General features: G+C 39.1%; 4 protein-coding genes across 14 annotated transcripts in view; 1 reads left to right on the top strand and 3 right to left on the bottom strand.

Annotated features, from left to right (window-relative positions):
* Positions 1-5,989: 5,989 nt before the first annotated feature.
* Positions 5,990-9,136, bottom strand: LOC100577080. 3 transcript variants are annotated; one of them, XM_006561425.3, is made up of 5 exons: positions 8,981-9,136; positions 8,393-8,655; positions 8,051-8,270; positions 7,529-7,857; positions 5,990-7,334 (listed from the first exon to the last, which is right to left on the bottom strand). In XM_006561425.3, exons 1-5 carry the CDS (start codon positions 9,106-9,108, stop codon positions 7,048-7,050), a joined length of 1,227 nt encoding a protein of 408 aa, XP_006561488.1. In that variant the 5' UTR covers positions 9,109-9,136; the 3' UTR covers positions 5,990-7,047. The 3 variants fall into 3 exon arrangements, with proteins under 3 accessions (XP_006561488.1, XP_006561487.1, XP_003249877.1); XM_006561424.3 differs by having other exon boundaries at positions 7,529-7,854; positions 8,393-8,691; XM_003249829.4 differs by having other exon boundaries at positions 8,393-8,691.
* Positions 9,137-9,807: 671 nt separating this feature from the next.
* On the bottom strand, positions 9,808-13,543 carry LOC100577110. Its single transcript, XM_003249830.4, has 2 exons — positions 11,085-13,543; positions 9,808-10,152 (listed from the first exon to the last, which is right to left on the bottom strand). The coding sequence occupies exons 1-2, from the start codon at positions 12,013-12,015 to the stop codon at positions 9,821-9,823; spliced, it is 1,263 nt and encodes a 420-aa protein (XP_003249878.1). The 5' UTR covers positions 12,016-13,543; the 3' UTR covers positions 9,808-9,820.
* Positions 13,544-18,536: 4,993 nt separating this feature from the next.
* Positions 18,537-24,629, top strand: part of LOC408959 (protein unc-13 homolog 4B) — a 31,301-nt gene continuing 25,208 nt past the window's right edge. For 2 of the 4 annotated variants that reach the window (XM_006561426.3, XM_006561427.3), the window contains exon 1: positions 21,381-21,772. In XM_006561426.3, coding sequence (XP_006561489.3) covers positions 21,396-21,772 — 377 coding nt within the window. In that variant the 5' untranslated portion in view covers positions 21,381-21,395. Of the gene's footprint in view, positions 18,674-21,212; positions 21,773-24,629 lie in introns of those variants that run through there. The other 2 variants (XM_016913488.2, XM_006561428.3) reach the window with 2 other exon arrangements.
* LOC725021 (trypsin 3A1) overlaps positions 23,598-24,629 on the bottom strand; it is a 44,434-nt gene continuing 43,402 nt past the window's right edge. For 4 of the 6 annotated variants that reach the window (XM_026442431.1, XM_026442430.1, XM_026442434.1 and 1 more), the window contains 2 exons: positions 24,211-24,490; positions 23,598-23,968 (listed from right to left, as the gene is read on the bottom strand). In XM_026442431.1, the coding sequence (XP_026298216.1) occupies positions 23,684-23,968; positions 24,211-24,490 (565 nt within the window). In that variant the 3' untranslated portion in view covers positions 23,598-23,683. The remainder of the gene's footprint in view (positions 23,969-24,210; positions 24,491-24,629) is intronic. The other 2 variants (XM_026442435.1, XM_026442433.1) reach the window with 1 other exon arrangement.

The raw sequence follows: 24,629 nt of genomic DNA on the forward strand, positions 1-24,629 counted from the left end.
CCCGGTTCTGTTCCACCAAAAGCGGTTATGCTTTTTACGACATGTATATTCGCGGTCGCGATTAGCGACAGCTATAAACCGAGAAAATATTCGAAGCCCCACTTTTCCCAGGATATGAATAATTGAATAGAAATTTGACGGTGTTTCTTTCTCTCCTCATATTTCGTACACAGAAATAAATTTATTTTTATATTTTGGAGAATCTTTCTTCGTGTTAAACGAATATTTATCATTCTGATCAAGCTTATAATACTTCTAAGAAAAATTTATCAATTTATAGTTACGAGTTACGATTATTAATTCATCTATTTCCTAGAAACTCGATTAAAGGATATAATTTTTTCCTCTTACTGTCATCAAAATACAAATATTTGTATTTCTAATTCGAGAAGTGATTTTCCATTTACTTTCATCCCAATCCTAAGTCTTGTTCCCTCGAAGGAGAGTACTCGGTCGGCTCGTAGCTACCGCTAGACGACGTTTGAATGAGATTGCATCGTTATTGAAGCTGCTCGGTGGCGGGACCCATCGTGATCGAAGTTATGATGTATGATAGGTACGGTTCCAGAGATGCAGGTGCAGTTGGACGTCGACGACGACTAATTGTAACGAAAATATTTGTATGCTTCTCGCCCCTTAATAACGGGAGCATCGGTCATGCTGTTCGGTGACGGTGGACAACGAATCTCGGAAGAATATTGCAATTTGTCGCTTCGTTGCACGATAAATTAAACGGGGCACCACTTGTTATCGCAATCTGCAACGTTAATTGGTTCGGTCCGATCTTTTGCCCCGTCTTTTGCTTCTCCTCTCATGTCAACCGTCGAACATTGCCGCGCAATAATCTTCCTCTTTGCGGATTTTATGGCGCCTCTTCCACTTCTTGCGTCTTCTCTCTTAATTGATATTTTTCGGCACTCGATGCAAATTGATCCAATTAAACCGCGTTATCGTTTGTGCAAGCGTCCGTTTGCTTGTGGAAATATCGTTTATCGTCGAAATGAGACACGATAAGGGAGGATGAAGGTTGGCTTTCCTTAATTAAAATTTCATTAACGAAAATCCCGTTCATTGTTGAATGAACAAAATTGGGAAATTTCGAAATATATTTGGAAAAGAGATAAATTTATAAGAGAGATAATCAAACGTGTTATGCTTTATACTCGACATCTTTATTACGTATCATTCCTTTCGAATAATGATAAATAAATCTGTTCAAAGTAAGGATTGTATAACGTGTAACATTCTATAATCAACAAGAGAGATAAAAATTTCATCGAAGATCTTTGACATAGAAGAAGAATCGATTAAATCAAACATTTAAAATATATATATATCTCTCTCTATTAAGTAAGTGTAATTATAAATGATGATTGAAGATCATATTTTCTTAATTGTTGTTAAGCAACGTTAAATACAGAGCGCAAATAGAGAAGCATCACGAAGAATGATTGTTTGCTTATCCCGATTATAGATTCAGATCATAGATGGTTCGATACGAATCTAACGCGAGTTGCCGGCATGTTTCGCGCGGAGGAATGTTCTTTGATCGTGCCGACATATTCCGGCGATCACGGCCTCCTACGCATCGTTGCAATTATTCCCTTTGCTCTTTGAAAAATTCGTAATAAACGAAATATTAGAGATCCGTATCCCTCGCGATATTACGCGGGACGATATATCAAAAAGGGTATGCCTAAGTATCTCTGAAATTTCCCTTTGTAAGTGTGCGGATACAAAGGGCGAACGAAATGATTCTCATAGCCAGTTTCTTTGTGGTTTTTCTGATCTAAATCATCGTTGAGGAAAGGGAAATATAACCTGCCAACCAAAATTATTAATACTTTGAAACTGGCTGGATCACACAATTTTTGATACTTATTTTCAAACGTTCATTTTCTTCAACGTTAAAAATATCATTAAATTAATTTTATTCGATGATGGATCATATAACAAGTTACCAAAAGAAGAAGTAATCTCATTAATGTTCCTCATCTAGACAATTTTCCCTCCTCTCATCTTTTACATCCACATTAGTCTCTTTCTGAGAGAATTAAAAAAAATAAATAAATAAATAACAAAAGAAATTCGAATTCAGCAAAGTCTCAAACGATATTCTACGAAATCCACTTTCCACTATTCGTTATTAAACATAAAAATTTCTTTTCCACGTATCAACATTCCCCAAACAAAAATTCGCGAAAGATCCACAAGAACGACTCGCGCCAAATTTCTTCCAAACAAAATCCCGTCAAAGCGTACGCACGACATCGACCACCCCTCCCTCCCTATCTACGTCGAATCAAAGAATAAACGAACCAAACCAAACCAAACCAAAAAAAGAAGAAAAAAAAAAGAACCCATCCCCTTCCCTCTGACCAACCAGCTATCTCGTCCCTCTTCTGAAAAACGCGATCTACATCCGCGCGAGCGCGCTTATACAGAGAGAGAGAGAGAGAGAGACAGAGAGAGAAAGAGTGAGAGAGAGAGGGAGCAGGGCGAGGGCTAATTGAAATCGGAGGAAACCGCTCGTGACGACCCGCGGCCGGTCGCGACGAAGCGGCAACGCAAATTTTATTACGGCGCGCCTCTATCCACTTCGTTAGATATCACTTTGTTTATCATTCGCGGATATTAAAATCGCCCCTGTGTTCCCGTGTAACCGTGTGTCACACACCAACGAACGTCGGTCGGCTGTTGTCGTCCGATTTCCATAAATTCGTGGCGATATTTTTTTTTTTCTTTCGTTTCTGTTTCTCTCGATCTCCTTTTCTTCCCTCCCTCTCTTTTCGAATTAGTTCTTTTTTTTTCTCTCCCCCCGTTTTTCGAGGATTGGATAACCTCGGGTAGAGGTAAGCTGTGAGAGAGAGGGCACAGATTGGAGATTAAAATCCAGGGAGGAAGTGGGAGGCAAGGATGTGGAACGTTCGAACGAAAGCAGCTCTTTTCACGTCGAAACTACGCTCCCAGAGGGGCGAATTATTACACGGCATTTTTTCGCTAATTGCCGTTGCGTTCGTGAGCGAGCAGAGCAGTTCTCGAGAGGCGGAGGACGATTGAAAACCGGTGTGGAGATCGATGTAACGGCGGAATTATGTCAAAGCGTGGAACCCGGCGCGTTATTAAACGGGAATTTTTAAATCGGCCACGAGCGCCGGCCAATCCTGGGCGAATATTTGTAATTTTATCAAGCTCGATGGGGTAAAGCTCGAGCACCGTTCCGATTCAATCATTATAACGTTACGATTTTTCTGTATTTAATTATGCCCTTTGTCGCAGAGATATTTAAGGCTATTTTCTGAAATTGGGAAAAAAGAAAAAAGAAAAGGGAGAAGATATCCTTCGATTGAAACGTGCATTAAATTATTCTTTAACTCTTCTTCTTCTGTATATCTACTCCAATTTTCGATTCTTTTTCGATCAAATAATCGAACTTATTTCTCAAAATAAATTTTCTTCCAGTCTCAAATCTCGTATCGTTCAAAAATCGATTCTCCTTCGAATCTTACTTAATTCTCGAAAATTCTCTACACCTCCAATCGAAATTTTCCTGAAAAACCGATTTCCAATCCGAGAAATGCTCGATTCTCTCGAAAATTCCGATTTCTCTTTCCCGAGAATCCGAGAATCGAGAGGATCGAGGCTCTCGAAAACTTTCCAACCAGAGGGAGGACCCGAGGCGAATCGAATCGTACGTACGTGTATCGTATAAAAACCGATGGGAGAAAGAAGCATCGCGCCATCCCTCGTCCCTAGCACGCGCGTGAAACAGAGACAGGGAGGATTTCGGTAACCGGGCTGGAAACAGAAGAGAAGAAGAAAGAGGGAGAGGGGAACGATCGAAAGAGGAAGAGCGATACAGAGGCGGCCGGAAAGAGAGGCGACGTTAAGCCGTCGGGGGCGGAAGAGAGGGAAGGAGACAGTTTACCAGGGGGTAGGAGGGGGGTGAGACCCCACAAAGGCAGTGGGGCTCTTTTGATTCGCGAGCTAATTGGAATGCCGCGGATGCCAACGACGATGGAACACACCGGGGGTTGGGTTACCCCCTCTGGCCGGGGGTGGGGGGATCCAGGGGGGGTTCTTGCAAGTACCGGTGTAACCCAGGGATAGGCGGAGCTTACATCTCGCGCGCAGGGGGTGTAGCTCGGAGATATCGAGGCTTATCACCTCGATGCTCTTTTCTCTCTCTCTCTCTGTTCCTCTTTCTCTCTCTTTCTCGCTTGCGTCTCTCCTCGCGAGACGAATGTCGCGTCGTGATTTTTCTTGCCGTTCGTGAACATAATCGTCGCTTGTGTTGACGATGGAATTAGGTTTGATTGAAATGGACTTGGGATCTAACTTGTGTTCTAACCCTGTGTTTGTTGTTGTCGTGCTTCGTTAGGATTTGAATTGGGATTAGTTTTTTTGGGGAGGATATCTTTGAGGAGTAGATAAGGAATTAAGGATCAGAGTTGTGAACGGGTTGAAAGATCGATTTTGCAGTTCGAATCTAGCCTTTTAAGTGATCTTTGGGATATAATTTTGATTTGATTCGAGTGATAGTTTGAATGAAAAGCGAGGAATCGATAGATCGATCCTCTTTCGAATTCATTCCGATTTCTAAAATCAACGTACAAATGAAATCTTGTTCGTCAATGGATCATCGATGCGAATTTTAAATCCTTCGGGAAGATTACTTGTTCGAAATCTTTCAACATCAATCCGTTACTCTATTAACGCGATTATCGATTGCACGGAACATCGGCTCGATCGAAGACCGATTCGACGAATAGATTAGACGCTGCGGCATCCCCAGTTCTCCTGATCGATATCCACGATGCTTGATAGCGAAGTCCGTACGATTCTCCATCGAAGGTTTGCTTTTCTTTTGTACCTCTTTGACACGGGTCGACGGCTAATTTATCATGGTCGACAAAGGGCCTGCACGTAACGAGCGAATATTAGTTACCGACGTCATTCGCGTCAGATTTTTCCATGGAGGAATTTCGATGGACGATTACTATTTTCTGATGGCCGACGTTCGATTTGCTTGTACCACTCGTATGGAATCCGTAAACGAATCGTTATAATAATATCTTTCATCAAAATATTAATACAACGATAAGATCCTCTTTCTCTTTATATAACATAATTATTCATAATTATTTATATTTTATTAATAATTTAATTAATATAAATAGTACAAAAAAAATTGCAAAATTGCAGAAGAATGAGGAAATTCGATATACAACCTTGAATATAGATTATATATATAGCTTGTTAATGAAACGTGTAGATATAACAATTCGTATACTTTTTCCATAAATCTGAAACTATAATATTCAGCATATTTAATTCTCGAGAACAGTTTCCACCCGTTTCCACGAAAAACAACAGAATCTCGGTTCCGTCCCCACCCCGAGCACGGCCCGTTTTCCCGACTTCCGCCGCAATAAATAATATCCGCTTTCGACGCTCCGATATAATAAAGATATTAAGTTTAATTGAACAAAGCGCGGCCTTCCGGGCGCGGTCAGAGAGCGACAGAGTTTCCGCGCGTTATTAATATTTAAACAAAAGCGGTGGCGGAAGCGGCCTTTGTGGCCTCGTACAAAAAGCCCCGCCTCGCTCCTCGTCGAGCCCAACGAATAAAATCACGGAAAGAGAGGCAAGACACGCCGCTAATTAATTAGTACCAATTGGTGGACGGAAGAAAAACGAATAGAATGAAGTTCCTCGACGATTTCTTCTCAGCCTGGAAATTGATCCAGTTTCAAATTATTGTGTGTGTGTGTGTATTATAACTGAGACGAATATATATATAATTTGTATGTAATAAAAATCAATTTGAAAATTCTCTCTTTTGGATTTTGAATAGTTAAAACTGAGGGAATAATTGTAATTTTGTAAATCTTTGGAAAATTTGAAAGAAATAATTCAAGTGAGTTTTTTCTTTATTTTGAAAATGCGATACCATGTCATACTTTTTCAAAATTTTTACTGTCCGAAAAGGATATTTTCTTTTCTATACAATCATCTTCTCTAAATACAAATTTCATAAATTTCTTAACTTCGATTTAAATACGGACGTCGGTGTGTTCTAAAAAATTCTATCGTGAAAATAATCGCATCCCATGAATGAATGAATGAAATTTGAGGGGAAAAAACACTCGGGGAATCAGTGCAAGGATTTTTTAGGCAAATTAGACTAGGATTCGGTGCACAGATTCGAGGTTTTATTCTTGTCCTGCAACATGTAACGCGTTACATGTGTACATAGATATCGTCGTCAGAATCGTGGTGTCTCGTATATACAATCGATTTTCGTGCCGAGGGAGAACGGTGATTACCATTTAGAAGATCGTCCAACACCGAATACGTGAAAGCGTGAAATGTTTTTTTCTTTTTTTCTTTTTTTTGTCCATCTCTTGAGGAGACGTTTAAACCCTAATCGATTCGCTCTAATGCGTTATGTACATAATCGTGCAACTAGCTTTAGTCTCGGACAACACGTACAATTGTAACATCTAGACCCGAGGACAGTTACAAAAATATATATTACACAACCAGTAGGAGGGAAACGATCGAGTAGAAGCTATTTAATTTCCGATTCATCCGCTCTTCCATCCGCCACACACACACGTACACACACAGACGCGCGCGCGCATTCTCTCTTTCTCTCTCTCTCTCTCAAATATGAGTAACAACGAGGCGAGACATCATTCTATCATTTGTTTTTCTATCATTGTTCGACACGTACATTTTCTTAAACAGTGAATGAGTAGGGACGAATTCCTTATATGAAAATAAGTCGCGGGAAATGAGGTTGGAGACGAGGTTAATCATCTTCGATCAATCTGAAACATTAATCGAAGAATCGTTGGTGGGAATAAAAATTGGAATTTTTCTCTATTCGCGCACATATGTATGGTCCGATTCCAATAATAATTTTCTCGATTTCTTTGTTCTCTTTTCAGGTGGTGGATTCTGCAAGTCTAGTCTTCTCGGGTGATTATTATTCCTTCTTCCTTGGGTAGAAATATTATATAATCGATCGATGGAACGATTTTATTCGACGTATCGGGGAGGTATACGGGCTGTCCCGTGAGACGTGTGCAACGATCTCTTCGACTTCTCCATGAAAGCATCCGATTTTCTTGGATATCTCGAGGATCGGCAATATTCCGGGGGAAGCTTCTCCTGCCCGTGCTCGGGAATGTCGTATATCGGCGACTTTGCGTCGCGGGGTCTACGTGATTTCATCGCGTACAGAGTTGGAATATCCATAGAGTTCGCTTCCTTCGTGGCATACTTGCAACGGCCGTATAATTGTTCGTGATTCTCGGGCTCGTCACCTGGAAGATCGATAATAAGACAATTTCTTTTTAATACATTTTCGAACGTACATTTATTTCCATCTCAATAAAATTGTCGTCGAATTGAATTTCAAAATTATTATTTTCACATAGAAGAAATAGAAGATCAAGTGTAATATAATTTTCTCGAAAAAGAGCGATCGATAGATTAATAAATGTATACAGAATCTCACCGATTGAACCCTTGATAGGAATATTCGCAGAATCGTCAAATCTGCAAGTACTCTTCACGGGCGGTTCGTTCTTCTTGTTGGACAAGTTACCGCACCTATTGCACCTTCTCGCCTTGCTCATCTCCGAGTCCATCAGACGATCCATATCCGGTTTGGTGCGGGCTCGCCGCATTAACGGCGTCACGTTCTCGTATCGATCGGGCTCGTTCCTCGGCACCCAATAATAGTCAGAGGGTTGCCGCTTCGAAGTCTTCATCGACGTTCGGACGAAATCTTCTTCTGATAAGGGCTCGGATATGTCGTGCTCGGCCACGTTATGATAGTACCTACTAGGAATCACGAATAATTCCTTCGAATTATCGTATTTAGATTGAAATTGTTTCAAAGAAAAATTCGATGAAAGACTTTGAAAAAGAAAGAAAATGTTTATTCGATAAATTTGATCAAAGACAAATTTTCCAATAAAACATCGTTGGAAGGAAACGATGAGAATACATATAGATTTTTTTCTGAAATCTTTACCTGGGAGAAGGATTATCCACTAAGGTGACACGTTGCTGGCCACGGATTCTTCGTGGGTCCGGCTGTTGCTCGGATCTCCATCGTTGTTTCAACATCGCCTCGGTCTTGTTTGCTCTTTGAGACCTATGAGCGTGAGGGGTCGGGTCGGACTCCTCCTCCACTTCATCGTCCGCTTCGTGCTCCTCGTAATCCTTGTCCAAGTACTCGTGATCCTCTTCCGCTATATATATAGAAAAATTCTTTCTCTCTCTCAGATGATCCTCTCTTCGCGAATCAATTTAAAATCGAAATAATTCATAATTCGTCACGAAAATGGATCAAAGTTTCGTTTGAATTCTGAACCTGTTATCTCCTCTTCGACGTTCTCGTCCATATTGCCCTCCACGATATTCCCCAATTCCTCGTCGATGAGCTTCAATTTCTCGATGTCCCCCAACTCGTCGTCGTAGTGGATCTTCCTCTTGGGCGACAAGTTGGAGGGATGGTGCACGTCCCGGTGAGATTTGGACCGGGGCTGCATGTACGCAACGTCGGAACCGTGATGCGAGGTATACTTGGAGTACATCGGGCCGGAACACATGTGGCCCTTTTGCGGCTTGTAAGAACTCGAGGAATAATAGTTCGTCGGTGATTCCGGGCTCCTTAAGATACATTTCGATGAGAAACCGATTTCTCGACATTTTTCCAGAAGATTATCTTTATCATCAAGATCATTTAAGATTATTTCTTCTTTTTTGTAAGAATACTTTTTTTTATACTCTTTTTATTTTTGGTAAAATATTTTTAATGGACAGTCTATTTCTTTTTTTTCTTTTTTTTATACATATACGTATATTCAGATCGTATAATTCAGAAATTTAATTCGGAAATAAAAATATTCTCAAATTCTTCCTAAAAAAAAGAAAGATTTTAAAAGGAATAAATACTTACCTGCTTCTGCTTAGTGGAAAAGACTGGCTTCTCCTCTGGGGATGCCTCCAACACGTATCAGGCGGATCCCTTGTGTCAAAGTACATGTGCTGAATGTACTTCGACCTAAGATTTTCTGCTTGTTTCATCGTTTAATTTTCGTCGTTCGTCCACAGTGTCCGCGAATCGTCGAACAATCGTCTCTTCACTTTCACACACTTATCGGACGACAATTTACATAATTTCGTTAGAAAAGAAATTTTATCTCCTGTCCCCTCACCGCGTAACAGCATCGAATACAAACATCGAAGAATTATCGAAACGATAAGAGGAGGGAAATCGTTCGAGTCCGTCTCAACGGACGGAAAGATACGCAATCTAAAAGAAAATTCATCCAAGATCGATCGATCTTACGAATCGTCTCTCGTCGATTCACGTTGATTCCGAATCAATGGATCTCACATTTCCTCGATCACGAACATCTACGACTCCTACGTCCCTCCGATCCTCGCCTTCATATTCCGCGCGAAAAATCGGCCGAAATCCAATTCGAATCTCGAAAGAAGAGTCACAACTTTTCGCCGCCAAGGATCGAGAAACGGATTGGAAGGAAGAAACGCGGGGAAGAGAGAGGAAGTTCGTCTCGAGGAAGGAAGGAAGGAAGAAGAAGAAGAAGAAGAAGAGGAAGAATCGTCACAGCGCGCTCCGCGAACCGAGCGTGTATCGTCCTTGGCCCAAGGTCAAGCCCTCCTCCTCGAGCGCGAGCGGTCGAACATCTCTGGGATCGGAGAACGGAAGAAACGGGGGTGAGACGAGGGGTGGGCCAAGTCGCGCTTCACGATCGAGGGACGCGGACTCTTTTCACCATTTGTCGGCCTCGTTGCTGTCCTCGTGCTCCAGGGACGAGTTGAGGGTACGCTGGAACTCGTGCACCCTCTGGCTCTGTTGCTCGTGGTGGTGCTTCCGCCACTTGATCCGCCGATTCTGGAACCAGACCTTCACCTGAGCCTCGGTCAGCCTGAGTGCGTGCGCCAGGTAAAGCCTCTCCGGCCCGACCATGTACTGTTGTCGCGCGAATTCTCCCTCCAACCGCTCCAATTGCTCGGCCGTGAAGATCGTACGCACCCTCTTCAACTTGCCGCCGCCGCCGGAACACGAGCTCGAGCCACCGTTCTTCGCGCCACCTTCCTGACCTGCGATTCCATATTTTTTTTTAAATCCACGATCTTCTTTCCCTTCCTTTCCTTCTTTTCTTTTTGTTTTTTCAAAGGAAGACAAGATAATAATTTATTGATAATTTTTTTTTTTTTTGTTATTTCACGTAGAGTAATTCGTAGGATATTCGTTCGTTGTGGAAAGGAGGAGAATTTGTACGAATGTGTATGTTAAATTGTTGTGTGAAATTTTTGTTAATATTGTGGTTGCTACTCGTATATTATATTTGTGAAAATATATGAGAAAAGATGGAAAATTGATCCGAAGGAGCAAACATTTGAAATGGATATTCGTTAATGACGAATTAATAATTGTGTGGATTCAAGATTGATAAAAATTTGCACTTATTTGGAAATTTCGATAATTCTCTTTCTCGAAATAACACATTCTTTTTTATATTTTATCAGAGAAATTCAAAACGTAGATTTATTAAATTGAGGGTAGGTTATGGAAACGTGAAAAACAAGGTGTCTCATACCTCGAAATTATGATAATAAAGTTAATTGAAAAGGTTTCAATAAACTACTATCCGGTCACGAAATAATCGATGTTTAATTATTCCTCAGTTACTGCTGAGGTTAACGAGAATTTTGTTTGAATTATGAATGTATACAACTGACAGAACGATTTTATCACGTTATCTTCATTTGTTTCCAAAGGAAATACATCTGAAGTTTGATAGATCCTCCCCGTAATAAATGATTCGATTTTTCCCTTTCATTTTGATCATCTCACTCCGATCTCGATCCAATCCACAATATTATCCATGGAAAAAAAAAGAAACTTTAATTACCAAAATCCGGACGAAAACCTATCTATTCCTAATCTTAAGATTCAGAAATTCAAATTCAAATATTCCACCTAAAAAATCCAATTTCTGCCAACAAGAAAACAATCCACCACCACGTACCCTGATGCTTCCTGTACTGCTGTTGCTGATTCCGTTTCTCCCTAGGATTATTCCTCAACCCGAGAATCGCGTCGATGGTAAACGATTTGGCCTGCTGTTGCTGCTGCTGCTGCGAGTGTTGCATCTGCGTGATGGAATGGGGATGCGGTATCTGGGTGGACAGATTCTGGGCGGAGAGATCGGCGCCCAACAGATGAGATCGTCTCATGCGTTCGAGCGCGATCGCCTCGAGATCTTGGCTCCTCGACTGCATCTGCATATTCTTCAACTCTCCGTGCTCCAACATCGGTGGATTCTCCAACAATCCTCCACCTCCCCCCCGAAGTCTCTCCAGCGCGAAATGACTGTCCCTCATCCTGTCCAACGAAAGATTAAACTCCTTCATCCGATCGATGCTGTAATTCTTCAACAGGCCGAAATCCTTGATGTCCTTCTCCGATACGGCGAAGTTCAAATCCTTCCCTGCGTACCTGTCGGACAACGACAACGTCGCGTGCGCGCTCTTGTGCCTGTTCTCGCGAAGATTGAACAGAAGATCCTTGGCCGTCGGATTCTTGGTCCTGCACAGATTCCCGGCCTCCAACGACTCGTCGTTCTCACTCGATCTGTCCAAAGTATACGCCATTTCGTTCAAACCTGCCGCCACGTAACCGAATTCTTTACCCTTGTTCAACGTCAACGGATGATTCCTGCCTGCGTTCTCAAATTCGTCGAAACGGATGATGGACGATCTGCCCGATTCTAAACCGAGGTGAAAGTCTTTCGGCTCGATCTGGCAATCGTCCTTCGACTTGTCCACGGACAAATTCAACTCCTTGATCCGCTCGTAATCTTGAAACGCTCGCATCTGGCTCTCCGAGTGGCTGCTCTCGCTTCGGCAGTCGGACAGATCCTCGACGGCCAATCTGCCCGACGGATCGCTCGTCTCCATAATCGCGTATATCCAAAAAAAAAAAAAAAAGACAGGCCCACTCTTCGATACTTATATTCCGTACAACTTATATTTCCTGTACATCGACACAGAATTCCACCAGAAGAATCCACCGAATCCCGAATCGAATTCACTCACACGGATCGTCCATCTCCTCTCCAAAAATTCCCTTATCACGAAACACAGAGGGCCGAAGCACAGTGTCACGGAGTGGCGACCCGTTGCCGGCGGACATCGTTGCCGCGCGACATCACTCCCTCCCCCTCCCCTCCCCCCTCGCCCCTGGAAAACACGAATACCCCGGCTCGGAAAACAAAGACGAGGTTATACCCGCGTCCCGGTGGGACCCGGACAGTTTCGACGACGAAACGCGTAACGCGAGACGAGGGGGAAACGAGGAACACGAGGAACCGAACACTGGAACGATGACGACGAAGGGGAAGACCAACCCCGAAGGATGGCCGAGCCGCGCTGGCGCTGCACGTCGTCCCAGGATAATGATGTCAGCCACGAGGATCACTGCTATCGGAGAGGGTTGGCGAGCAGGACTAAGGATATATCCGGCTAATGATCCCGTACGTGACGAGGCGGGGGTGGAGGAGGAAGAGGAGGAGGAGGAGGGGGTATTCACCCGACCAACCCCTCCTCCCCGCTCGCCACTCCTCGCCAGTCAGCAATCAGCGGTCCGACGTTGTGTGTTTCACCTCCGCAACCCCCAAATGGACCGCAGAATACCCCCCTTCGCCACGGTCAATATTTTTTCACCCTCGAGGCTCAAGGTGGCCGACGAGAAGGGGGGGGGTTGCGCGACGGCGGGCCTCGATTGGCCAAGCGTTGCCATCACCGCCGAGACCTTGGCCACGCCCAGCGTCGAGGAGTCCAGGGGGAGGGGGAGGGTTATTTGCGGGGAGTCTGTTACTTTTTTCCTCCCTCCTCGTGCCTCTTGCGCTGCCACGGGACGGAAACGGAAACAACAACTCAAGGCCTCGTTGTTGCCCTCTCCCTCTAGGCCCTCTATCCTCCCCCTTACCCCTCGAGAAACCCCCTATTAATAAGCTTTCATCCCCTCGTGCACACCGATCCGTCTCATCCTTACTTGTCACGCGGATGTAGTGTGGAAGTGAAAGACGGAGGGATGGAGGGAAGGAGGGAGAGGAGGGGAGATGCGAGGAGGGTGCCTCGCATCTTCTCCTCCGGCGCCCGATTGTCTGTGCTCGTTGACGATGTCATCCGCGTCTAAGACATTCCCGGTAATTAGGTGGCCGGGTTCTAATGATGATGAGGTCGTTTAATTTTGTCCCGTTGCTGGTGATCTTTCTTGCCTCTGCTCGGATTGAGATAGTCGCTCGAGGATTCACTCGGCTGGGGATGATTCTTTCTCCGCTTTCCACGTGTTTTGTTTTGTTCCGTTTCGCGGGAGGAAGAGGGAGGGATTTTTTTCTTTTTTATTTCCTCGAGAGTTCGGACAACGTTTCTATGGTTTTTTGAGAATTGTGATAAAATAACTGTGTAGAATACTGTGTGTATAATAATGATATCAGGGATGAAGGGAGGAAAAAAGGAAGATATAATTTATTTTCAATCGTTTTGTTGTGTTTTCGTTATAAATTTTGTATATATTTTCTTTTTCTTCTCAACAAGATTTGAGGCTGGAAATGTGGCATTTTAAGGTATTATTTTGCTAATAATTGAACATCACTAGGTACTATTGTGCGCAGGTTTCTTCGAGAGCTAGAGCAAACACAGTAGTTTGCCTAATTGCCCCTTTCTAGCCTGAAACTTCATCCGCAATCCCCTCATTAGACGTTGACGGGTATGCGGGAATTTCACTGCCTCAGAAAACCTCTAAGGAGCTTAAGTTCAAGGGCAAGAGCTTAATTACAGGCCAGGTTTTATGTCGTCTTGAGTTTCCTCTCCCCCATTATTATTTTATTACCCTGTTTTTATCTCGTCACTCGATTCAATCAGTTGTTACAGATTTAACGGTGAAAAGTAATCGTTCTGCTCGCATTAACGAATTATCGTACACGATAACGAATAATGTAACATAATGGATCATGATTTCTAATAAGATTTTTTAAAATAATTGTGAATTTCAAATTGTTCAAGTTATATATATATATATATATATATGCAATAATAAAGTTCTATTTTAATGGACGAAGTGTTTAGCCCCGTCTAAAAGTTATACGAAGCCATTATGAAGTTGAGATTGAGCTATAAATCCAAAATTTACTTCGTCGTGTCTTGCGTATTTTAGAAACCGAACAATAGATCCTCGTAATTGCATCGTATATTTCATGCACGATGCTAAGTTTGCATTCAGCCTCGATCCCCATAGAATCAAATATTAATTGCATATTTTTAAAAGATTATCCTCCATTACCTTACTTTATATTTTATAAAACTTAATTTTCAATCTTTCTATTCCTCTCCATCATAAATAAACAATTTCCTCCCCTCCAATGAATTATATAAATTTTCAGAATAAAAAAATAAGAATAACAAATCTTATGCCAATTCCATCCACCCTATACATATTCTTCACATTTTCAAAAATGAATAAATAAATTACTCCATAATAAACAAAATATTTATTCAATATTACATCGAATAATAAACGCCAACTTTACATAAAGTAAAATACGAAATTCCTTGGAACGATATTCCAACCCCTTTCGAGGAAAGGATAAGAAAATTACTCCTTTACATCTTAAACACTTTCACAGCCCCGCACTTTCACTACTCTACATTTTAATTTCGATCCCTAACCTAACTTTTCCATTTGCCACGAAGGCAAGAACGAAGTCGAATAACACACACACACACACACACATATCCCGTTCCCAACTTTTCACTACATTCAGACGGTAATGGTAATCATTAGCCTTCCTCTCCTCAGAGGAATCTACTTGCCGTAGTATCGAATGGGATCAGCGACAAATGTTTAAATTAAACGACGATACGCGCGCGCGCGCGCGCTCGAGCATCCACGGGGACGGGGTGGGGGTCGAAAAGAATTTCTATTGAAGCACCCGATGCCCACCCTCCCCGCAAGCCCGGCCAAATGACTTGCGACTCACCCTTATTACAGGCTGAAATTTATCACGGAAATTTCGGAGAGTATTTTACCCGGATAATTGCTCCGCTTTATAAGAGCCACCCTTACGAGCCAATATAGAAGACGAAGACGACGATCCTCCCCTCCCCTTCGTGTCTCGTCCTGCGAAATTTCCCTCCGTCTTTAATTAGTCCCCGTTCCGCGAACAGTTAAAAATGAACACGCTCGGATGAACGAGCGATTTCATCCTTTGAGATTGTGCGACTGATTACAGTGCTTTTTCTTTGCTTCCCTTTCGAACTGATTCTCCAATTTTTCTATCTAAATTTTAAAAAGATTTTGAGATTTCAAGGTAAAAAAAGTGGATTGAAATTGATAAATAAATTGGACTGGATGCTTTTAGAATTTGTTTTTTCATATAATATGATATGTATTATTGATAGATAATTTCAATTTCATCCTATTCTCATTCAATAAGGAATCAAACAGCCCAATTTCTCTCCAATTCTCAAGAACCGATCTCTCCAAACCGATCAACCAACCCCCTCCCTTTCTTTCCCACCCTCCCACGCATAAACGGGCGACATCATTGAGCAATGACGCACAAATGGACCGAGCGCGCTACAGGAATGATCGATCTCTCTCGCGGTAAATGCATCGACTGCGACTCTCCTCGATCCTCTATGCCGGGGATCATTAATAATAAAGCGAAATCGATGGAAACGCGAAAAATGAACGCGCCGCGCGCGATGTATCTCGCGTCCATCTCCGCGAGTATCCACGAATCTCTCCCTTCCCCTCCGCCTCTCCATCTCCACAGTATCCTCCCCCTCGCCCGATGTAGATGTCACAGAATGCACGCAGTTTCCCGATGCCCTCTTCGGCACATCCTGCCGCCTTATCAACCATGCCTCCCCCCTTTCCTCGTCCCTCCAACGGCGGCCTCCACGCGTGGATATTAAAGCGAGGGCAATTAGCAGTGGGGGAGGGGTTGTCGGAGGAAGAGGGAGGGCGGCCGGGGACACGACGGTTGCGGGGGTGGTGGTGGGGCTGTCTTGGATATGATTGGCTGTCAGATGGGGGTTAATCCAGGGCTCGGCCACACCCCGCCGCGTCTCAATCCACCCACCCCTCGCCCACCCTCTCCCTGCGGTGGCCCGAACGGATGGCCGCGGGGGTGCGCGTCTTCCTAGACAATCCGGGAACGCGCGGATTGATTGAGATCTTGGTCGCGGCGACCTGGAAAAGGCTAGAGGGAAATCTTGATGGACTCTCTGGACGGATGGAAACTCTGAAACGTAAGCATGAAGAGTAAGGGGTTGTATGATAAGTGAAGGAGCCTCGTGTGGCCGATTCTCGATTATTGGGATTCTTTTTTTGAGGGGATGGAGGGGAGAGAAAGATTTCTTGTTCTTTTCGTACGATGAGATCGAAGGAATTAATTGGGAAAAGTAGAAGGAAAGAGAGGGGTTGCAAGTTGTAGTTAAGAGTAGGATTTTTTTTTTAAAAATTGTGGGTAAAATAAAAGTGGAATCGAGAGGATTATTGAATTTCTGGATATATTTCTTTCTTTTATTCCCTTGGGATTAAGGAATGGGGAAAAAGTACGTTGGGAATTAATTGGAAAAAGTAAAAGTTGAGAAAGTTGTAGTTCAGTTTTAGAGTTTGTAAGATCTTTTTCATTATTTTTTAATCGTTTTAAAATTGTAAGAACTTGGAGAGGAAAATTATTCTTTCAGAGTTCATGGGAATATCTTGTTTTTGAAAAATTTTTCATAAAACATAATAGAATATTAATTCTACTCAAAGGTTTATTTCGATCTAAACGATAAATTCCATCGTTCTAACGTTCATTCGTTGATTTATCCAAACATTGATTCCTGAAGCTGAAAATGAGGAAATTAACTGGAACTATTTCAGGTATCGTGCACTTTAAGTCACTCCTCGAAATGGATTTCACGTTTGATTAGCTAGTGTTATACAGCTGCAGAATTTAAGGATGTTATCGAAATCTCGTGGTGATTAAATTAAGTGATTAACTCATACATTCAACAGTTCTAAACAAGTTGCTTGTAACATTCGCATGTATGCAATCATTCGAAAGAAAAATTTTTTCTAATTATGTCAATGGAATATTAATGCAACTTCATGCACAATTAAATTAAATTAAAAGAATTTTTAAATTTTTCATGCGGATAAACATTGTTTAATTTTATTTCAATTTTCATATATACAATAATTTGTATTATTTTAAATCAAAACATGATTCGATAACAACGAAATTTTCGATATTAACCGGTTAATCAGATTCATAAATTTTCATTCACGAGTACGAAATATTAAAAATACAATTAAATATTAAATCAATAATTTTAAATATGGAAAAAAGACTCTCGTAATACTTTTCCAGAAACTTTTCCAAAAATGTAAATATGATTGATAATAAAAATACTCACCTTGTTTATTTCGAATCTTTTTTATTAATTTTATATATAATAAAATAATAAAAATAAAATAATATATAAATATTCGTACGTTTTCGTACGAATTCATTTTCGTGGAGAAACATTTTGAAAAAATATATAGAAAGAAAAATGCAATAATTACAAAACAACGTTCGTTAAAATATCACCATTAAAAATTCGATCAAAACAAAGTAATTAACTCGAAAAACGTTTTCTCTGATAATTAGTTAAATACGTTAGTTTTAATTTAAATCCCAAATGCCAATGCATTGTTAATTAGAATCTACAAAAAGAAAATGTTCACGACATTCCTTTGAAGATAAAAATTCGTGGATGAAAGGAGGGATGCTTTGTCTAATAAGAGGTGCGTAATAAAAATCCCTCGGAAGAGAAAAGGAAAATGAAGGAAGAAGAAGAAGAAAATGGAATCCAGGAAGGAACCAAGGAAAAGGATGAGGATTTTTCGTTCGAAAGATCAAAAGGGAGTACAGTGGACTTTCTTACTTGTTAATACTGTATATAGATAATTTTGTTCGATCCAATTTTTTTCTTTTTTTAATCAATCCATTACGGGAAAAATTTCACAAATCGAAAGATAATAAAAAGATAAAAAATATATTTCATAATACTAATAATTATATGTGTACACGTATCTTTTTTCAAACGAAACTTTTTTCTTCAAATTATTTTTCTTCACAATCTAAAATCACAAAGTGATTTACATAAAAATCTAAAGTATCCCATTAATTGTTTAAAAAAAAAAACCCACTGTGACAAATCCATGTATTTTCACGATATATTGTAAAACATTTTTATTCAAACCGTCAATTTTCTTTGATGAACACGTGTTATGCAGCAATTAAATAGTATTAGCTTGTTATTTCTTTTGCATAATGGAACATAGCTCGGCGCTTCTATCTTTTCGAACGATGCCACATTCGTTCCATGTTTCTTGATGTCAACAGATGTCGCTTCGTGAAGTGCATTTGTGAACAAAATTCATCTATAAGATGTCCGGCTGGAAATTTTTCAAGAAACAAACCAACTGTCAATCGAATATGGTGCACGACGCGTACGAAGATACTTGGATCAAGGCAATTTTAAAGATATTTCATGTATCGGTTGTTCCTATGTAAGTACTTACTTATGAATTTAAAATAGTTATTTACATTATTAATCACAGAGTCGAATTTTTTAAACAATTATGGAGATAAAGAACTTTAATGGAAAATATTTTTTCTTAATCTTGTGATCGTATTATCCTTTTAGTCCATCGAACGACACGATAAAATCTTTTAGATTTTGCAACAATTCTGAAGAAATTGTATACATTCAAGTATCTACTTTTAGATTATATTATGATTTAAACACTCGAAATAATGTTATTATAAGTTTTACAAATATTTTTATTTATTTTATCTATTACAGAATAATAATTCTGTAAAAAAAAGTGATCAAATAATTACTTTTAAATTTTAATGAATGACAAAGTTAAAAATTTATGACGTAGTTTTTTTTTTTATTTTATATTTTATTTTACATATATATATATATATATTTTTAAGCTTTGAAGTTGCACGATACATTTTTTTTCATTAATTAATTTTTCCAATTCGCGTAAAAAATATGATCCACGGGTATAAATATTTTTTTTTCCACCATGAAACCCCTTCAATCTGTGACCTTGCAAAATTCTGTATAATATTTCATCCATTTAACGATGATGGAAAAACGTTCGATTGAATTTTTTTCCCTTCCCCATGGAAACAAAAGGTGATAATTGAAAGTGATGATAGTCCTCCATTCCTTCTTTGGAAATTTTATTTCTGCCCATCAAATGAAAAATGATCCTCAAAGGCGAATGATCGGCACTGATCATTTTTATTTGAATTGCATCGCGTTACGTTTATTATTATGCCAATATTTCAACGATATCACAACGATTATTACAATCACACATTTAATACGCGTGAAATCACATTTGTCAACGTGTTTTCCCTAATAATGGACAACATTAGAAGGAGGAGTAAAATAGGAAACTGTAATACGTGCTCGGGAAAATCACGTTTATTCGCTTGTCGTCTAATTACATAGGGCTTAATCTCTCAATTATGCATCATGGGAAAAATGAGATGTGATAGAGAGTGAAAAAATAGGAACGAAGAAGGGGAATTCTATTTCTTCTGTTTCAATTGTAGTAATAATAACATTTTTCCCACAAATTATATCTTATATCTTAGATGTAAAATGTTGGTATATATTATGCAATTGATGAATTGCAAATAAAAATTTTCACAATTCACTTTACTATTTTCATTTATTTTTATTTATTTCAATGAGAATTATTTTAAATCGTTCAAAGACTTTAAGAATATTTTTTTTTCGAAACGCGTTAATATAAAAAGACTTTTAAATAAGATGAAACTTTGAAATAACTGGTCTGCAATTATGGATGCATCACGTAATATTCGTGTTTCGAAAAAGATAGGAAGTTATTTTTCTTTAACACTTATTTTTTCTTAAAATTTCTTATTAATAAATTTAATAACGATTGATCTATGAAATGATCAATCAGAAAAAAAGAAACGTGTATTGATATATTAATTTTTTAAAGTTTATCAATTATGAATAAATAGTTAAATTTAGAACAAAATAGAGAAAAAACCAGAAGTTCGATAAGAAAAGCAATGATTAAGCAGACTATTTTTTCACGACACGGAAAAAGAAAATATGAGAAGGAAAAATCAGTCTAATTCGAGAATCACATTTAATAATCGTATCACTGACGAGTATGACTAGGTATGCAGAATCGCGTAGGATTTCCCGGGTCAAGTTATATTTATCATTCCTACCATTGTTTAATAAAAATTTCTACGAAATCAGATAATTTAACGATGCACACAAACAGAAAATAATAACAAATATTACAAAATTGAATTAATGATGTTTGAAATTTTAAAAATAAATCGTCGTGTTCTTAATTTTCTCATAAATTCTAAAAAATCTTTTTTAGAATAAATTTTTTTCAAACTAAATAATCATATACTTGAGCAATATAAGTATATAATATGAATAAACAAACAAATTATTAATTATTTGATCTAAATGCAAAAAAACAAATTATACAAAATAAAAAAAAGATCTGCAAATCTTTGACGAGATTAAATTATTCAAATTTCGAAATACAAATAAAAATTCAATTCAATATAATAAGTGTAACAAGTATAATAGAAGTAATAACAATAGCTAAGTAGAATTTTCAAAAAAAAAAATAAACTTCTCAAAAAAGGGACTTCTGTCGAATGATTCACAGACAGGATGGACATATATTTAGTCAAAAAATTCGCGTAAATATTAAAATTATTCAGAATTGGATGTACGGGGGAAAAATATAAATGCCCCTACTCCGAGTAATCGGCTTCCACTAGGAGAAAACTTTGTGTGCCGGGAGCTCAGTTCCACTGTTTCGCGCGTGCTATTCACACGAATAACACTATAAACGATAATTCAACGAAAAATAAAATAAACAATCGATAAGTGAATTACGAATTAACGAAACAATTCATCCCTTCGACGCGATCATCAACTTCTAAGCGTTTGTTTCGAACGAATTTATTATTAAAGCAAAGAATAATATTACGATGTATTAACTACCTATTTTCGAATAGAAAATATTCTCTGTAAATATGTTAACTTCATTCGTGAAACTGAGACGTCGTCGTAGAAGATCGTCGAAGCGAGTTTCTTTCAAATCGATCGAAATTAAAGAAAAGATATCGGAGAAATATCGAGAGGAAAATGATGTACAAAGAAGAAACGAAGAAGAATATTTGAGGAACAAGAATGTGTCGATAATGACAGATAACGAGCCCGATTTTTACGTGTCGAAACCTTTCGTTGGAACGAGACCAAGTGACAAGAAGAGAAAGAGTTTGAACGAATACGTGATCGTGAATGCGGAAGAAAAATTCGTCGGGGTGAACAACTCGAGTGGCGAGATACTTGTGAAGAGCAATGATGCTTCGGGAAAGATTATGGACGATTATGTGATCGTGGGTACTGAAGAAATGCCTGTGATCGCGTGTGATAACAGTGATTCAGAGAGTGTGAAGAGTATGGAACAACCGTTGAAGAATTGCAGTCTCATGTGTAACCACGCTTGGTACCCGCAGTTCAAACGATACGTTTTAAAAAATCTGCGCAACAAGATTTATCCCTCCGTGGTGACGGGGTGAGTAACGAAATAAGAACAATAATATTCGTTTCTTCTTACGTGAAATCGATGGTAGATTTATTTGAGAAGCATTTACAATTAGCTTGAAGTTTTAAGCTTAAACCTTTTCTTCGATGGATTATAAAGTAAAATTTCCAAATTTGTAAATTAATAATAACAGAATAATATTTGAAATTACGTTTCCACGTGGAATTCTATGAATGAACCGTGACAAGTTGGATCGATAAATTGCCTGATCGTTATATCATTAGTTATTAATGAATGAGAATCTACATGCTGCAATGCTTCCTCCTTTTGGATAATGCATTTGGATAAACTGATTAATTGAAATTTTATTTTCTATTAGACTAATCTTTCTTCTCATTGCTATCTATTTTATTTTCGCTTATTCATAGTTTCCTCATAACGAGATAGTAAACACACTGTTGTTGAATTCTTCAATTTATTGACAGGGGAAGATATATTAAATATTTCCCATAACTTTATTTAAATAATACAATTATAATAGAATTATGGCACTGATATTACTATTTTGGGCTTTTGCAATCTCAATTTCTAAAAATCTCAAAACCCTCCCCACTTTTCTATTGGAAAACACTTATAGATTTATAGTATAAAATTACAATTTAATTTAATCCTAATTAGTTTCGAATTCGAGAATTGTGATAATTTGTATGCACGATCGAATCTCTTAACAGTAATATTAATAGAATCTACTTAACAATAATATTCGAGAAGGGTATGTCGAATCATGGTTATCGTCTTTATCCAACGAACAGATATAGAGAGGCACGGAAGAAATGGACGGATGTGGCCGACGATAATGCACTTCTCACGGTTAGAAGACACGTTGCACGTGGCAAGGGAGTTTAAAGACCCGGTGGAAAAGCCGGCAGTTTATGCAGGGAAACAAGCGTGGGTGAGTCATTCGAGTAAATGACGGCAAGGTGTAACGCTTGCCTGCTCACCCGCGCACGAAACGATAGCCGAAACGATTGTCCTATAGATTGTGCGTGGGGAATATTTAATTTTGCCTTTTGTTTTGAATGGATTGAAAGGATTTCGAGCACACCTGTAGCGAAAATTAAAAGCCAAATCTTTAAACAGACTGATTTAGTATTTCCATCTTGTTGTCAAAGAAGGAATCAATGAAATATTGTATCAGGATTAGGAAATAACGATGAATGTAATTTTTATGTAAAATATGAACAAACTAAGGAACTGCTTATTGCACAAAAAGCATACAATAAGCTATAAATATGTAGAAAAGAAATTAATAATAAATTTAAATTTAAATAAACTTAATATTATTGATATTCATATCGAAAACTGTCATTTGAGAAGAAAATTCGCTAGGAATCTCACTAAATTAATTTTTCAAAGATATATATTTAAAAGAAGAAAATTAGTATTCGCTCCTCCAAATTATCTGAATATCCAGCTTGTTCAGAAATAACCATACTTACTTATGCGTGCCGATAATACGAAATACAATCGCGCACAATAGTTTCTAATTACGTATTACCCAAGGGCCCTGTTCCAACTTCATTCAGCCCTAAGTACACGGTACGTGCGCCGAGTGGAGTTGTGTGCGCGCGACAGGATCTTGCGCAGAACGTGCGTAATGGACTTCCTGCGTGCATCGAACCTGAACAGACCAAGCCTCCAGCAGTATTCTGACATTGGACACGGGTTTTTCACTTTCCTGGAAACGGGCTCCTCTCTCAGAAAATCGAGAAACAATCGACTTTTTTTCCTTTTTTTTTTTTTTCATCGAATCAATTTTTTATTATCCATTTTCGTATTGTTATTTCGTTATATAAAATAATAAATGGTTTTTATCAAGTTTCGAATTCTTTTTCGACAACAAAAATTTGATATCTGTTTTACTGATATGTGTATCCTCGATCACAGGTTCGTGATTTGCTTAATCCAGCGTCTGTAGTAAGAGACTTTCGTGTAAACTCCTGACACTATAGCGCAATTTTGACCGAAAGAGACGATGCCGTAAAGGGTGTTTTTACTTGCCAACGGACCTCCCGAATCCCCGTAACAAGAATCCTTCCCACTCGCTCCGTAACAAAGATGGTGATCCTTCTTAACGAGCATTCTATATTCTGGAGTTTCCTCTATGCACGCCTCGTATGGTGTGTGCCGGATGCAGGTTCCCATCAAAACATTGCTAATTTTCGCCTAGAGGAGAGAAAGATTAATAATTTATCTTAAAAATAAGAGGAAAAATCGAATATTGAGATGCACAGGGATTCCAAAAAAAAAAAAAGAATATAAATATATTTGAAAGTTCGATCGATTCTTTTCTTGGATTCAAAAATTCGAAAAAAGAAGTTTTGACAATTATAATTGCGAGCAAGTTATCAACCAACAAATCTAAACTCGTGTACATAGATTGGAGGGGGAAGAAGACAGACACTCACGTTACTTTGGACACTGGTATAACCCCAACCGCAAACACACAGTTGCTCAGGTGGTTTGGTGAATTCGGTGGGCAATCGAACAGCTCGAACAGTACTCGAGAATCGAAAGCGAGGTCGTACCTCGAACAACGCTATATCGTGGTACAGAATACTCGAGAACCAATATTGGAACATGGTATTGTTATACATGTATATCTTTGTTAATTTATGCAACGATCCTCCTTGGTAAAGCTTGTTCGAGCCGGCTCTCACGAAATAATTCGTTTCTCTATCTGGAAGTCTAAATGGCCATTCGATTCCAAATTTTAATGAAAATTTTGTAAAGAAAAAATTCATATTCGTATTTAGAATATTAATTGAGATAGTTAATTGAGTTATTGTTTTGGCAAGTTTTTCGAAACATCGTTATTCGTTGTTAA

This window comes from Apis mellifera, linkage group LG8, assembly GCF_003254395.2.
Source record: "Apis mellifera strain DH4 linkage group LG8, Amel_HAv3.1, whole genome shotgun sequence".
In the NCBI taxonomy this organism is placed as follows: Eukaryota; Metazoa; Arthropoda; class Insecta; order Hymenoptera; family Apidae; genus Apis; species Apis mellifera.